At 36.0% G+C, this 15,407-nt stretch overlaps 1 protein-coding gene across 1 annotated transcript; it reads right to left on the bottom strand.

Moving 5' to 3' along the window:
* Positions 1–1,470: 1,470 nt before the first annotated feature.
* LOC102596171 (uncharacterized) lies at positions 1,471–13,093 on the bottom strand. Its single transcript, XM_006342947.2, has 12 exons — positions 12,549–13,093; positions 10,309–10,535; positions 9,078–9,145; positions 7,481–7,555; positions 6,967–7,316; positions 6,691–6,759; positions 6,493–6,581; positions 3,460–5,547; positions 2,894–2,971; positions 2,638–2,749; positions 2,088–2,138; positions 1,471–1,966 (listed from the first exon to the last, which is right to left on the bottom strand). The coding sequence occupies exons 1-12, from the start codon at positions 12,918–12,920 to the stop codon at positions 1,913–1,915; spliced, it is 3,633 nt and encodes a 1,210-aa protein (XP_006343009.1). The 5' UTR covers positions 12,921–13,093; the 3' UTR covers positions 1,471–1,912.
* Between the last annotated feature and the right edge of the window lie 2,314 nt (positions 13,094–15,407).

The raw sequence follows: 15,407 nt of genomic DNA, 5'->3' as shown, positions 1-15,407 counted from the left end.
TATTTTATTTATAGATAAAAAAAATATTACTTATAATCTACTTTGTTAATATATTTTTAGTTAGTTTATAGTTTTCAATGTTTATATATTTTATTTCAAAAATATATATTTTGTACTCATGTGAATTTTACCGTCTTTATGAAAATTTCTATTCATTTAACGTTTCTTAAGTTTAGCTTATCGCACAGGTAGGTGAAAATATATTTGATCTCTTTTTCAAACACCGTTAAGTTGTAAAAAACCAAAAAAAACCAAAAAATCGAAAAAACCCGAAAGAACCAACTAAAATCGAAACCGAAAAAACCAACTTTGCGTGGTTTGATTTGGTATTTACATTTAATAAACCGACATAATTGGTTTAGGTTTTTTTTAATGAAAAACCAAACCAAACCGACCTATGTACACCCCTACTTCTAAGTCATCAAGATCCGTGGTTGAGTTCAAAGGCTAGTTTTTTCTTGATTTTATTTTGTTAGCTTTTCGAAGAAAGGAGCAATTTAACTTATGATAATGGAGGTTTTTTTCCCCAAACATGAAGAATAATAATAAAGAAGAAGATAATTGAGTTAATAGTTATTTTTTTCAAGTTTATTTTAACACATGGCCAATTTTTATTGGTCAGTGCTGTGAAAAAAATTGCACCCACGCGCCTAACATAGGTGAAGTCACGGACTCAGCCACATAGACCGAAAAGTGGTAAAAAATTAACTAAAAAATAAGTTCGGGGGGGTAATAGGACCTTAGTAAAGGTTAGGTGTGTCTCAGGGATTTTGGACATAGGCTGGGGGGTACTTATGCATTTTCCCTAATTTTTACTTTAGTTAAACAGTACTGATTTCATTAAAAATTTGTGGTACGATAATGACAATCCATACACTAAGTTATGTGAATACAAGAGATAATATAAATAAACATAGTTTTATTTGAAATTTATTTGAGTTACTAGACATATAGGGGATATAATTATACAACATGCTTGTTGTATGTTCAATATTGTAAGCTTAATATGAAATAATATGTTTAAGAAATACTACAAATTGCATTATAACAAGTACTTTTAAATGCAAAGTATTTCTTTAAGAAGTATACTTACAAAGTCAGTTCGTTTGTTTTGACTTTTTAAAATTAAAACCAAATCAAATCCATTTATTGGCTTTCTTTGAACACCTAGATAGGATTTTACCCTTGGCGAGATAGATGTGCATTTAGACAGAGAAAAAAAGAAAGAAGACATATGCATCTATTCTTGTTAAGTTCAATGGTATTCGAAACCTAATATTCTACCGTTTTTCTTTTCTTGTAATATGAAAAGCAAGACGGAACATTTTGGAAGTGTTCGTTAAAATTGTAAAGCATGTCCAATATGCTTGGTAAAACATGTACATAATTAGAATCATAAGATAAATACCTTCAGTTTTCATTGTAACTACACATGGAGAACAAAGCTTTTATGAAACCAAAACTTGCACCTACACTAATGCACGACATTTTGTATCAAAATTTGGTAAAGGTTCATGAACATCACTATGAAGACAAAACTATGGAAAACTTGCCCTTGGGGCGATTTTACAATAACAAGTCAACACTTCAAAAAAAATTTACATAAAAATGTACTGGGCAACAATCCCATCTAAAGAATGGAAAAAAGGAAACCAAAAATAGGCACTCCACAAGTCTATTTACGCCCAGGAAACTGTGACTCCAAATCTTCTAGTAACCACCTTCAGCCTGTTTGCGTTGCTCCCACTATAACTTAACGTCTTCTGTCAATTCTTGTGGTCACCATCATTATTTCATCTATAAATCGGACAGAGCATTTTCTGCTGGCTTCTCCAGTAAACTACAATTCCTGAGCACTCTGGTTCCCCAACAGAGGAAAGAAGAGCTAGAACTTAGAAGTCGATCTTTCTGGTTACCGGTCTCTGGCATATGAAACAGCAAAGTCTTTGATCATCTGCTTCAAATACTGCGCAACAAGTTGAAGCATTCAGAAATTGTACAGGAAAAGAAGAAAACTAGGACAAGAAAGAAAGAAGAACTTGGAGAAGTGAAGCAATAAGGTTCAAAAGTGATGGTCCGATAAGTACCTTCAATTCCTCATGAAGCACAATAAATATTTTCTTCAATCTTACATGTCTCTGCAGTTTTTAAATCGTAATTCAATGAGTCAGAGATCCCAAAGAAAATACAGTATCAATAGATCACCTAAGGCACATGGGGAAGTGGACAGATACATCTGACAAACCAGCTAAAGGAGTTAAATGAAAGAGTAAAGGGTTATCCAAATAAACGGGACTACATAAAAAAATGTGTCTCCAGAGTGCATTGAAACTATTTCGACCATGAAAGCGTAAAAGGTTATCCAAGTTAACAGTACTACCCAAAAAATGTGTCTCCAGAGTGCATTGAAACTACTCCAACCACTAGGCTCTGTTATCCAGAAATAGCTTGCAGAAAAGGCACTTAACACTTGCATCCAAAAGCATTGAGAAAAATGCAGGGGAGGATTTTTGAACTAGTGCACTAGAGCTGGTTTCACATTAAGAGACATAATAGACAACCCACATAGGAAATTGTTGGAGTACAGTTTCCAATTTCTTATCCATGATTACAAAAACATATTGAGAGGAAACTTACTGGTCCACATTTGCGATAAGAATCTTTTAACTGTCCCAACATGTCATAGAATCTTTTTGCGTCTCTTCCTTTAGAAACATCAAGCTCCTTCCCGAGTTTAATGAACTCATTCCTAAATAATTGATCCCAATCTTTATTAGAAAAACTAAAACTGAAAATAAACTGTTTGAAAGAGGTGTTTGTTAAACAAGTCTAGAAGAAATAATCTCCATGGAACTTTGAGAAATCAGCATATTTTTCTGTTCTTGCAACAAACCTGTAGGACTCCAATATTTTGTTTATCGAGCAATAACTATCATACTTTTCCCGATACTCCTGCACATACTCTTCATACCTGAAACAAGGAGAACCTGACATGAGTAACATCAAGAATAAAGGTCTTTAGCAAAAAAAGATGATCGTGAAGTGAAGTACACAAAGCATTAATTACATCAACACAACATGATCTACATTTTTAAAGTGATGCTTTAAAGAACAAACGTCTCAAAATAATGAAGATGATCTGAATTCTGAAGTATCCAATGTATTTACTACTCTTTCTTTATCAGTAAAAGGGTAACTTTGTATTAATAGTAAAAAATGCATTTACTACTTGAACCCTAGATGTGTGTACGACTGTACTCTCTCTTTTTGCAGCGAAGGTTCCAAAAACAAGTTTTCAACAATGAACACCACTTGAAGTATCCAATGCATTTGACACTAGAACACTACATTTGTGTACCCTATTTTATGTATTAATTTAAATGCAAGGAGTATGCCTGTATGTTTCAACAAGCCCCAAAATGTTTACTCCACCAGAGAAGTAAATGTTAGAAAACTTACTGGGCAAAATTCTCTATTGGTCCCTTCAGTTCTGGTTCCTCCTTTTCATACTTGGAGTACGAACTCATCTCATCAGGAGAACACTCTTGCATCCTTTGACCTTCACAGCTCCCCAGCAAAGAAGCATCCTTATGCCTATCATTGATCTCAGCAGCCAAACTGGACTTTTGCCCTTTGTTCTGCTTGACCGATGGAGGAAGTACACTATGTTTTAGATCATGTTGTTCTCGTGTACCAACAGACGATTTTCTGCGGTTGTCTGCATGGACCTCCTGACCAGTCCCTAAGCTCCCTTCTTCTTCAATTTGCCTACTACTATGCACGTCCACTGGTTGATTATATTGGGACCCAATATCGTTCTGATTAATTCTAGGACGGTGCTGTTGAGGCAGAGGTTGTGCAACCTTTTGGTGAGATCTTGAAAAATCTTCAGCGTGCCATTCAGGGGTCCTCCTCTTAGATAAGCCATCCGGAGTGCCAGAATGCACAGAGCTCAACTGGAGAGGAGATGATCTTCTTAAGTCTGCTACAGTCTTATCAACAGTTCTTCCTTTACTTGACTCAAAATTCCAATAATCTGAACTTGATGGTCTATTCTCTCCTTTAAATGAACTTTTCCTCTCAACCTGCTTTTTCAAACCAGCTGTTTCCTGTGTTGGAGGCTCCCGAAGTTCTCCCAACTCCAAGTCTGAGAGCTCTCTTTGAAGCATGTGCCCACGCCCATTAATGAAAGAAGATTTCCCCGTATTACCCATATTATCCTTTGGAGAATTTCCTGGCAGCGGGCTATCATACTTATTGAGGTTTGAATCAACTGATGTTCTATGCTGGTCCCCAACACCATCTTTCGGATTTTTTCTTTCCCTTTTATCACTAACAATGCCGTATTCATCTTGTGAATCTTTACTAACCTTGTCTCTCTGTAAGGGGAACCCTTCATTCATTTGAAGGCTTCTTTCAGTGTACTTAGCAGTATGCCCTGAGCTTTCACCTTGTTTAATTGGCCTCTCAGAACCAGTGGGAGTTTTGCCCCTTGCAGAGAAATCAACAGATCTCCGGTCTGGCGGCAAAAATTCAGAAGCAGACTTTCGAGACATGGCCTGATTGTAACTTTTTTGTGAACCAAAATCCCCAGCAGCATCTCTGGAAGTTCTGTCATCCTTATCAGGAGATAAGTGTGAACTCTCCACAAAAGTAGAGTTCCTACCCCCAGAACTTTGTTGCTGAATAGGATTTTGAGTTTTTACTCTCTTATGCTTGTCACCTTTATCAACTGAGTGTTTTTCATCACGCACTCTTTTACTTTTACTTTTTTGAGATTTTTGGACGCTATTAGACAGCTCACGCTTGAAGCTATCCTTGTCAATGCTTTCAATTTCACTAGAATGGTTTTGGTAACTAACATTTTCTGCTTCACGAGGAAGCTTGCCCATTTGGACCTCACGTTGTTTATGCGCATGCCAATCAGCTGAAAAAGGTCTGATCTCTTGAACAGGTTTTTCATCATCTCTCATAGGACCTAACTCAGGAATAACATCCATTTCAGCTACTTGGCCACCGTCAGGCAAGTCCTTCTCAATATCCACAATATCAACAACATTAAGATCTTCAATCTCACCCACCTCAAATTGACCTGCCTCAAAGTCCAAAGTTCCACATTGAAGCTGTTCAGAAGCTTGCAGTTTATGATTTGTCTCTTTGTCATCATCACTCATGATATCGACATCCTCATCAGATGCCTCCTTACTATTAGAAGAAGCATCACTTTCACTGTCACTGCTACTCCCACTGGCCACGCTTTTACTTCGGCTTCTACTCTGACTTCCACTATCGCTTCCACTATCACTGCTCTCACTATCACTATCACTAGAGCTAGAGCTATTTGCCTGCCCTTCACTTCGATCAGGTGAAAGATGGAGGATATCAATGTTTTCAATGGCATCACATGCTTCTTGAGGTTTAGAATCACTCACTGCCCCCTCTTCCAACTCACCACTATCAGTTTTTGGAACTAAGACTGTCTGCGGAGCAGGTAGTTGGTCAAATTTATGAGGGGCAGATGATGGCTGACAATGATCTTCAGGAGAACTGTTAGGAGAAACAAACATCAACGCAAAGGAAATTTTCAGTTAAGACAGAATCAAGCATTTCAATCAATGCGCAAATCTTTTCAGAAAATGTTTCTCCTATCAAGGACATAGTAGAGCTAGTACTATGGTACTCGGCAGCACCAACATCGAAGATATACATTAGAATTATGTTAGCACAAGTTTAGTTTACCAACAGTTTACACATAAAATATTTGAAGAAATCAGAAAGTGGATTACTTTAGCTTATCTATTAATTATGTTTTCCTATTTCACTGTAGCAGTTATTAGCAGTAATAAGGTTATTCCTTCACTTTCCCATTTCAAGAGTAGTCAGAAGTTATTTCCTTGTTATTAGGTGGGCGGTTATCCACCAGTGGTGTATTTAAAGTTAGTTGAATTCAATGGAAAGATAAGCAGAAAATTGTTCCAGTTTTTGTGTACTTTAACTAGAGAGATTGCAGGTTCTCTCTTAACAAACAACACCATGGGTCATAGAAAGAAAACATTTGATTTCATCTTGCAACATCTCATAACTAGAGACATTTCAGGGGACTGTATGATATAGATATGATCTCTGTGTGTTAGCATCATACCATTTAAATTGGAAATCAAAAGAAGGGTGAATTCAGAAGTACATGTTAACCTTTGTAACATTAAAAACATGTATTTGCTTGCTCCTTGATTGTTTTAGCTCAAAATGGAGGGAAAATGTTGTGGTCTTTTTGTTTAATAGTATCATTTCACTTTGTTTAGCATCATTTCACAAACGTCTTCTATGCTTTTCTCTGGTCGAAAGTCCCTTGCTCCTACAGGTATACTTATGGAGACTTCAATTTGACTATGTGTGCTAAATGTAGATCACCTTTGTCTCTGACAGATATTAGTTGGATTCAAATTGAAGAGACAAAAAACAAAATAACAAACAGCCTGAAGAAACTTGTACCTTCCACTTTCAGGGGCAGGTTTCGGGAAACTTTCTATATCCACTTCCGGTTTCAAGAAGTATCTTCCTGGAGCTTGGTATATAGCAATCTGCCACCACAAGTTAATGTGTAAAACATTATAACTATAGTATCACGGACATGCCTTCACTTCTCTTTGCTTTTTTCAGCAGAATTACAGCAAAGCATGTACCATTTACCTTTTTTATAATGGGCTCAATTTGTTTGGCTGAGTTCGGGAGCGTGTCTCCAACAGCTTTTTCCAGTGCCTAAGAACCCAGAAGATATTTCAAGGGCAAGAAATAAGAAGCTGATGCAGTATAGAGATATACTTAAGAATTTACCGAGTACTCCATGTCAAAAAAAGAGCAATAAGCCAAAGGGAGAAGAATCTCTTTGTTCTAAACTTACACTCCACCTCCTACCCAGATAGCTAGCTAAATTAACAAAAGGTCCAATTCAGTTCACATGCTTACCTTAAGACTAATCCCCTTGGACTGGTTCTCCATAAGTAGAGAAATCAACATGCTACGCAGATCAGTAGACGTTGCGCCTGTATGACTTTTACGTCCTACTTTATCTTGTACAGAACTTGTGATCGCCTTGCCAGGAATTTCTTTGTCAGAGCTAGTAGCTTTAATTATTGTTTGAGTGGGTATCATATCGTCCACAACAATTTGGCCCTTCAAGAGATTGACATTGCCAAATGGAGATGCTGGAGCACCAGATGGTTCAGGTGGAGATGATAAAGGAGAAGCAGAAGGCTTTCCCTTTGAATTTGTTGTTGCAGACGAGCCAGATTTGTAGGCAGATCCGTAAGATCCCCCTGCAATTCATAAAGTTCAATGAAAAGATAGGAAACGTAACACCACCAAAACAATGAAATTATATTCAAGAAGTCCTCTCTTTCCAACACCTGGACATGAAATATACCGACTGGACTGCAAGCAGAAAACATAAGAAACCTCTACACTTCAGCTCCGAAATTACCTGGAGGTGGCTCTGCCTTCCGTTTTTTCAAAGGAGGCTCTTTCTTTTGCTTGAAATTCGTCCTCCGTGGATTAGCTGAAAGAGACAAAGAGTTAAATTAACATTAAACTGCAATATCAGAAATTAAACATACACAGCCATTATATATCATCCATCTAGAGAACTGATGTTCTCCACAGTATCTGTTCAATAAACAAAAGACGCTCTCATTTTGTCTCTGCATTTCTGGTGTAATGAATTTTTTGTATAACTGAGTCAATATTGAGTTTTTGGAATCATTGTAAGTAGATAATCTTTAGGATTCACTAGATCTTTTGTAAGTCTGGCTTCCAGCACAATCTGTGCTGATAAATATATTGTTACCATTATCAAAAAAAATAACAGACTCTCCAGAAGACGAGCATAAACATCATCTGCTTGACCATAGTGTTTAAGCTGCTGTTTTCATACGGTACTAACATTGTTTCTTCTTATCAGCCATTGTTTCACTGTTGTGATTAACTATTCCGTTTAAGCTGCTGTTTCGTAAGGTACTACAATTGATTCTACCACACAACAATGATATCTGAATCCATGCAAAACTAAACGCAAACATCAAAGACAGGTTTAATGTTATAGCCACAACAAGTAGCATGAGCACTTCTACCACACCAAGAATGACTGCCAATATGCCACTATTAGGACCTCATATTTCTTTCCTTACTCACATTTAATTCATTGATTATACCAAGTTGGTGTGAAAAATATGTATAAAGCGAACTCAACAACAGTTCTCAAACAAGTTATCCCAATCATCTAACCAAAGGTCCCACAAGAATTCTTTCCCTACACTATAAAAAGCACGAGAAAAGAAAAAGATATCCTTATTATTATTTTTTTTGAAAAGGTAACTTGTATTATAAACACAGGAATACTCAGGACGTATTCCAGTAATACTTACAATCAGAAATACAAAAGTGATGTTGTTTTCCTATGAACTCCTTAAGGACTCTAACATACTAGGGATATCCTCATCTTCATGAGGATATTCATGTTTACACCAAAAATAGAAAAGAGCTAAACAATTCAGCTTCATCTTCTCCATAGAGCAGCTTATTATACTAATATCTCTTTCACGACTATGGAACGATCTCCTTCTTCTTTCATTCCATGTAAGCTAAAAAATACATAATGATTATCAGACCCTTCATAATAGAACACCATCAAAACTATCTTCTCGTCCCCTCAATTTTTCCTCTTCCGCTTGTAAATAAAAATATAAAATGGGATACCAGAAGCCTTCCTCTCTCCTATACAAATGCACACCCATCAAATCCTCTGAGACTTTTGCACTGTAGCTTTATCCTCAAATAGATACCAGAAGCATTTCTACTTCAGGTTTATACTTCATCCAATTTGCAGAAAAAATTATCAACTAAGAACAATCTACAAGGCCTTTTTTTTGGCTTTTGAGAAGGTAAAAAGTTCATTCCATAAATGTACAAGAAAATGATGGACTCCTAAGTAAAACTTAAGAGTAATCTACCAAACCTTAGCCAAGGTAAATTAGAAAAGTGATTATCAAATGCTTAATTTCAATGTTCAAGATGATGCATACCTTCAGCCGCAGCTATTACCCTCGTCTGACCCTTCATAGATGGATTGGCATGGTCCAAAACAATGGCTCTGTTTTAGAAATGCAATAATATTACTATACATGAAGAACAGAATACAAATACCAGTAAGATGTAAGCAACAGTAGAATCTTTCCTTATTTAACTAGTAATCTCTCTGTTTCAATTTGTTTGGTCTATTTTGACTTAGCGCAGAGTTTAAGAAAGTAAAGAAGAATTGAATCTTGTGGTCTAAAATTAAAGATATGTCAAATGTAACAAAATGTCCTTTAATCTTCTAGTCTTAAACAAGTCATGTGGGAAGGGAAGTTGAAATTAAGGAATTGCTAAAAAAGGAAATGGTCATTCTTTTTGAAAGGACAAAAAAGGAAAGTAGGTCAAACATATTGAAACGGAGGGAGTATGGAACTTTTCCAAAGGATCGGAAAAGCCTTAATATTTTTACTCAGCATTTCACAATCAAAAAGCAATATTGTTAAAGGCTCACTTGAGGCACGCATAATCCCTCAAGCTAGGTACGAAACAGGTTAAGCACTACGTCTCACTTATGCCACGCTTTAGATCAGGTACCGAGGTGCTAAGACGTATGTCTCGTCACCATCAACCATAGGCTTCTTCTTAAAGTGAGCAACACTAAACAATAATTATTTCCTTTATCCATATAATTTTTTTCTGTTTATAGTTTATCGTTCTTGAATTTAAGTGTCTATATTTTTCATTTCTGTCTTAAAGCTCCAGGAAATGTCAGCACCTTTTCTTTCTACTTTTTGCTTTTGATTAAAACTGCTGGGGAATCTGAGTGTGGATTTATCACAACAAAAGCTAATTCCTTTCAACAGCGCAAAAGTTTAACTGCGGGTTAGAGATAGGAATGTTGTTACTACTTACTCCTAGTGTAGTGGTTTAAATTTCAATTAACTACACATTAGCAAGCTATTTAACAAAATTTAAGACAGGATCTTCCTCTCGTCAAGTAAATAAAAGTCTTAACAGAAAAATGCTTAAAATTTCATCCTCATTAAGCCCTTTTCTTCCCCTTTCCCCTCCCAAAAAAGTAAAAAACACTCAACTTTATATATCTGAACATCAACAAAATGAGCACAATAATGTGGAAAAAAATAATATATCTAGCTATAATAATCAACCATTTGCATATGTCATCTAGAGTTGGTAAATCCTTATCCAAAAAAGAAAAGAGTTGCGCAATAAACATACTTTCGTGATTTAAGCTTCTTCTCAGCTTCTTCTGACCGCATTTTAACATGGTTTGTAAATGATTCATCCAGAACACGTTGCACATTCAATTTTCGCCAAGCACCACCTGACTCGACAAGCAAACCATTTCCATCTTCTCCACTTTGACGTTCTTCATAAATATCACATAGATCTCCCGGTTCACGCGAACATGTGAATCGGAAGTCTTTTCTACCAACATTAATGACCTGATACAAGTTGTCCAAATCACATCCAATTATACTTAACCATAATAACAGTAATGTCCAGCATAAGTTTAAAATCAAGTCAATGGATGTCAAAAGTTCTTAATGAGGCACTCATACATGAAACTCAATGAGGAGCATAACTAAAGATGACAGAGCAAGTTTGATACTAAAGTTTATGTTAGAGAAGGAACAAGGATAAGTGACGCTCCGGGAAAGCAAAGAATGGAATGTCTGTTCTAAAGAAGAAGGTTGCTTGATTATTCTTTTCAGGAGCAAGTCATAAGGACTCTATAGATCGCGAGAATGCATGTTCTGATGCTTGCACAGGCTCATCTGCTTCCAACAATCCAACAAAGTGAGGTTAGCGAGATCCCAACTCTGAGGAAAGAAAAGAAGCTCGACCGGTGACATTTCAGATGCAAGTTATGGACTTATGGTATAAAATTATGGTGCTGTAGTATAAAATCTAGGAAAGATAATCACTAAAATATACTCCCAGTCTATTCATTTCAGACAAACAAATACATGATGACAAATTAGAAGTATAGATCAGAAAACACTGGAAGCATAATGTTGTAGATACTTTGATATGGACCCCTAAAGAAGCACATTTCCCGTTTCAAAGGCTTTTAATTATATTGTCCAAACTTGGTTATTCTGTTTCTTTATTTTCCTATTCTGTTACATAGGAAATCTAATAAAGAAAGCACATAAATGAGGTAAGGATGCATAGCTTTCAAACAAAAGGCAAACTACGAACTACAGCGGCGGCAAAGCCAGGAATCGATATAAGTTCAAGAAAATAATAGGATCTCATAGTACCCTTCGGGGTGGCCCAGTGGTTTGAGCTTGGGACTTTCATGTTGGAGGTCTCAAGTTCGAAACCCCTTGCCAACAAAAAGCAAGGGGTTTGCCTTCTGGGTTGAGCGTGGTGCGGGTTACCTCTCCTATGTGGTTTGCGAGCTATTGCATAGGAGCGGGGGTTTTAACTTGTGCGCACACAAAGGGTAGCGGCGGCGGGTTTCCCTTGTCATCAAAAAAAATAAAAAAAAAATAATAGGATCTCATAGTTGGGATTTAAACTTGTAACGTAAAGCAACTTTAGAATCCCTTTGACTACTACACGGGAATTTTCCTTTTTGTAAAAGGGGATTTAATGTTTATATATAACCAAAAAATATATTTTATCCTTTTAACACATTATAATTTTTCGATGACGGGTCCAATTGACCACTCTGCCCCTGCTTTGAAGTCTTATTGTTCGGATAAGTAGGTAATCTACAAGTCTTATGCTTGCAGATAGACATAGATATTAACTTGCAGCAGTTGCTAGAGGTTTAAAATGCTAAAAGTTTTTTTGCTGCACACCTGCAGTATAATGTTTGTGTTCCATTTTCATGTCAAGGAGACCTAAGAAGCAATAACTTAACTTGGACATAGAAACCATCATCTTTCTCATTTAGAGGTAAAGGTGCGGAAGGAAAAGAAAACAACCGAGGGACCCGAATCTGACCTAAATGGGAATGACATGAAAAGTCTTTTTCAAAACCTAGCATTAAGGGCGTTACGAAGCGAGGACTTTCCTTTAGCTACTGGCCCAAACAAAAGAGATTAGCCACTTGATCCCTTCATGTCGGGAGGAGGAGGAGAAGATAAGGACAACTTTCTTTCTTCCATTCCCATGGCAAAGTTTAAGCCGAAAATAAACAAATGTTTGTTTGCAATCTCCCATGTTCTCCCTTGCATTAGAAGTGGTATCCATCTAAGCACATGTTCAACAAAACCAACTTATAGGTAAGGCCCGAAAAAAAAATAGAGAAAGCCATCTAACAACAAATAAATATGTTGCACACAGATCTGTAAAACAAGTTATTTATTTCTTTTCATTGTTGTTACAGCCCTCTGAATCTAAAATCTCTCCGTGCAGTAGCAGATATGAGGTTGAAGTCCAATTCAAGCTCTTTACCTAGATATCAGACTCAAATGCAAAATAAAAGCAAACAAAAAACTCACATTTCCATCGGAATTAGCATTGGCATCAAACTTGATCCTGGCTGCACCGCCCTCAGTTTCCAGTCGCTTGATCTCCTCCACTAGGTCTGGCGCCAGCCGAATAATCATGGCATAATTCAAACGATTTCCAGTAACGAGGCTAAAAGTCTCCTCGACTCCATTAGAGGGAACAGAGGAGGTAGGACCGGAGGTCATATTGCGGTTGCGCGGTGCAGCAGCTCCACTACCAACTGGAAGACGGCCGGCAGGCGAAGGAGATGCCCTGTGGAAAGGCGGTGGTTGGAACGGTGACTGGATGTTGCGCTTCCCGACGCCGCCACCACGGCCGGCGCCTCCGCCGCCACGGCCTAGCTTCCCGGAACCTCCGTACATTACGTTCGGGTCCTGAATGGTAAGTGGCGAGTGGAATTGACAGAAGAGGGAATCGGAACTTTGAGATACAGAGAATACCCAGCGAAAGGGGGAGCCGTCGACGAAATTCACTAATTTGGGTTTACCGGTTTTGTTTTTTAACGTGGGCCCATGGCTCTCTTACTCGAATTTACATTACATTTAGATAAAATCGATAACTCGTTTCAAATTGAGAACCATATAAGGGAAAGAAATGTTCATAGGTCTATTTGAAAAGACACTTTATAGTTTATAGTTTATACTTTATTGGAAACTTTCGGATATAGTCACTCAAAACTAGCTTAATTATGTTTCATATCTATAGTTTGCTAAATACGATTCGTAGTTACATGTTATAGGGAAGAGAGTGGCGAGCGAGATTGGGAGAGGGAGGAGAGAAGCGAGCGAGAGAGAGCAGAGAGTGGGAGAGGAGTGAATTATTTTTGTATATCGGATAGATAATTATATATATGTAACTGGTATACATATGTATTTGTATATCTAGCGATCGACATTGGGAGAGGGAGGAGAGAGGCGAGCGAAAGAGGGCAATAATTTGTATAATTCGCATCTCGTTTGTAAAATTCGCGAGTACGTTTGTAAAATTCGCCTGTTTTTGTATAATTGAGTAATATAAAGTCTGAAATTATACAAATATGATAAAAAACCGAAATAACGAATTGATACAAACATAAATGGAAAAGGATCTGAAAAATACTTGACCGAAATTACTGTTACGATACCAAATTTTATGGAGGACCTTTTACCCCCTGCACTATTTAATAGTATATTTTAAAGGTATATATGTGCCCACGTGGACACGTTACTATTTATAATTATCCAATTTTTATGATGTCTACGTGGACACATATATACCTTTAAAATACACTATTAAATAGTGCAGGGGGTAAAAGGTCCTTTCCAAAGTTTGGTATCGTTACAGCAATTTCGGTCAAAGTTAGAATATATTTCAGACATTTTTCTCAAACATAAACATATGAACTTTAAACAATTATACAAATTATATTATATAAGATCTGAAAACTACACATTTATACAAACTTTAAAAAGTTATACACAAAAAGATTGAATGCATATGGTAATAAAACTGAAAAATCAAAGGAAATCATTGCATATATAAATACAAACCATCGTATACAAATACAAATTAAACGAAGAATTGTTAGTTGTGAATTTTACAAATGTAGTGAATTATACAAACGTGACTAATTATACAAACTCAAAGTCAGCCCATGTAATTAATGGTTAATGTTAGTTGTGAGTGGTAATTATAGCAAACTATAGCAATAATGACTAATTACGTAGTATATATTATTTTTTTATTATGTAGTATAAGCTTGTTTAACCGCATAATTTTCCCTACTTTATATTACTAATAGAATTAAGTATTTTTAACATATTTATCTTGACAAAAAGTAATTACAGTTCTCAATTTTGCAATTTTGTAACTTTGATATACATTATTGTAAGTGACTTGTAATATTATAAGTAATAGTATGATTCATTTTGCTTTTTAATACTTATAAAATGTGTATAATCATAATAAAGATCAAGAAATATATTCAAAAAGTGAGATTTACGGAAGATGATGTTAGTTCTATGCTTGAGTTTCCTATTAAGAAAATATATGTGGCAATGAAGGGTACATATCAAAAACTCCAAAGGAGCAGAATCATATCTAATTATGAAGGATCACAAATAGAAAATCATATATGAACAACAATGTATCCTTTGTGATGCATGAACGGAAATTACTAATCATCTATTTTTTTAATGTCCTTACAGTACAAAAATTTGGTCTAGTTTGCTGGTGTGGATATATAGGTGCTTCAAGACAAGCTATGTCATGGCAAGAATTAAGAACTTGAATGGGCATGCACAAATGTCAAGAGCAAAGGAGCTTTAGCAGCCATATACAAGATGTGTCTAGCAGCAGTTGTGTACCATGTTTGGATAGAGAGAAATCAAAGAATTTATCAAGCAAAGATCAATCACAAGGAGTGGTAATTGATTATGGTGTTTTGATGTAGTCAGAGATAGTTTTTTGCATATTATTTCATTGTTATGTCAGAGTAGTTCTTGAAATTGTACAAGAATAACTATTTGGTAATGAAAATTCATTTAGAAAAACACGGGTGTGAATAATGAACCTATAGGTTATTTCTTTAAATTAACATATTCTATTTTCAATAAGATTTTCAACTTTTGCTTGTTTCTCTTTAATTTCTTGTATTTTTTCTTCTTCTATCATTCCACTTAATGTTACTAGTTTATGTTATATTATTTTTTGTTTTAAGGGATAACGAGTTTTCACCATTATTTCTTATATTTCTTGTTGCAAGGGATAACGAGTTATTATCCCTTTGATTTTCAAACTCTGATTTTACTATTGTAACTTTGTAAGTTGTAGTTTACATTTTATTACAACAAAAAGTTTAGTATAAATCC

The sequence above is a fragment of the Solanum tuberosum genome, unplaced genomic scaffold (genome assembly GCF_000226075.1).
Source record: "Solanum tuberosum cultivar DM 1-3 516 R44 unplaced genomic scaffold, SolTub_3.0 scf00040, whole genome shotgun sequence".
NCBI lineage: Eukaryota > Viridiplantae > Streptophyta > Magnoliopsida > Solanales > Solanaceae > Solanum > Solanum tuberosum.
This window is presented reverse-complemented; position numbering and strand designations above follow the sequence as displayed.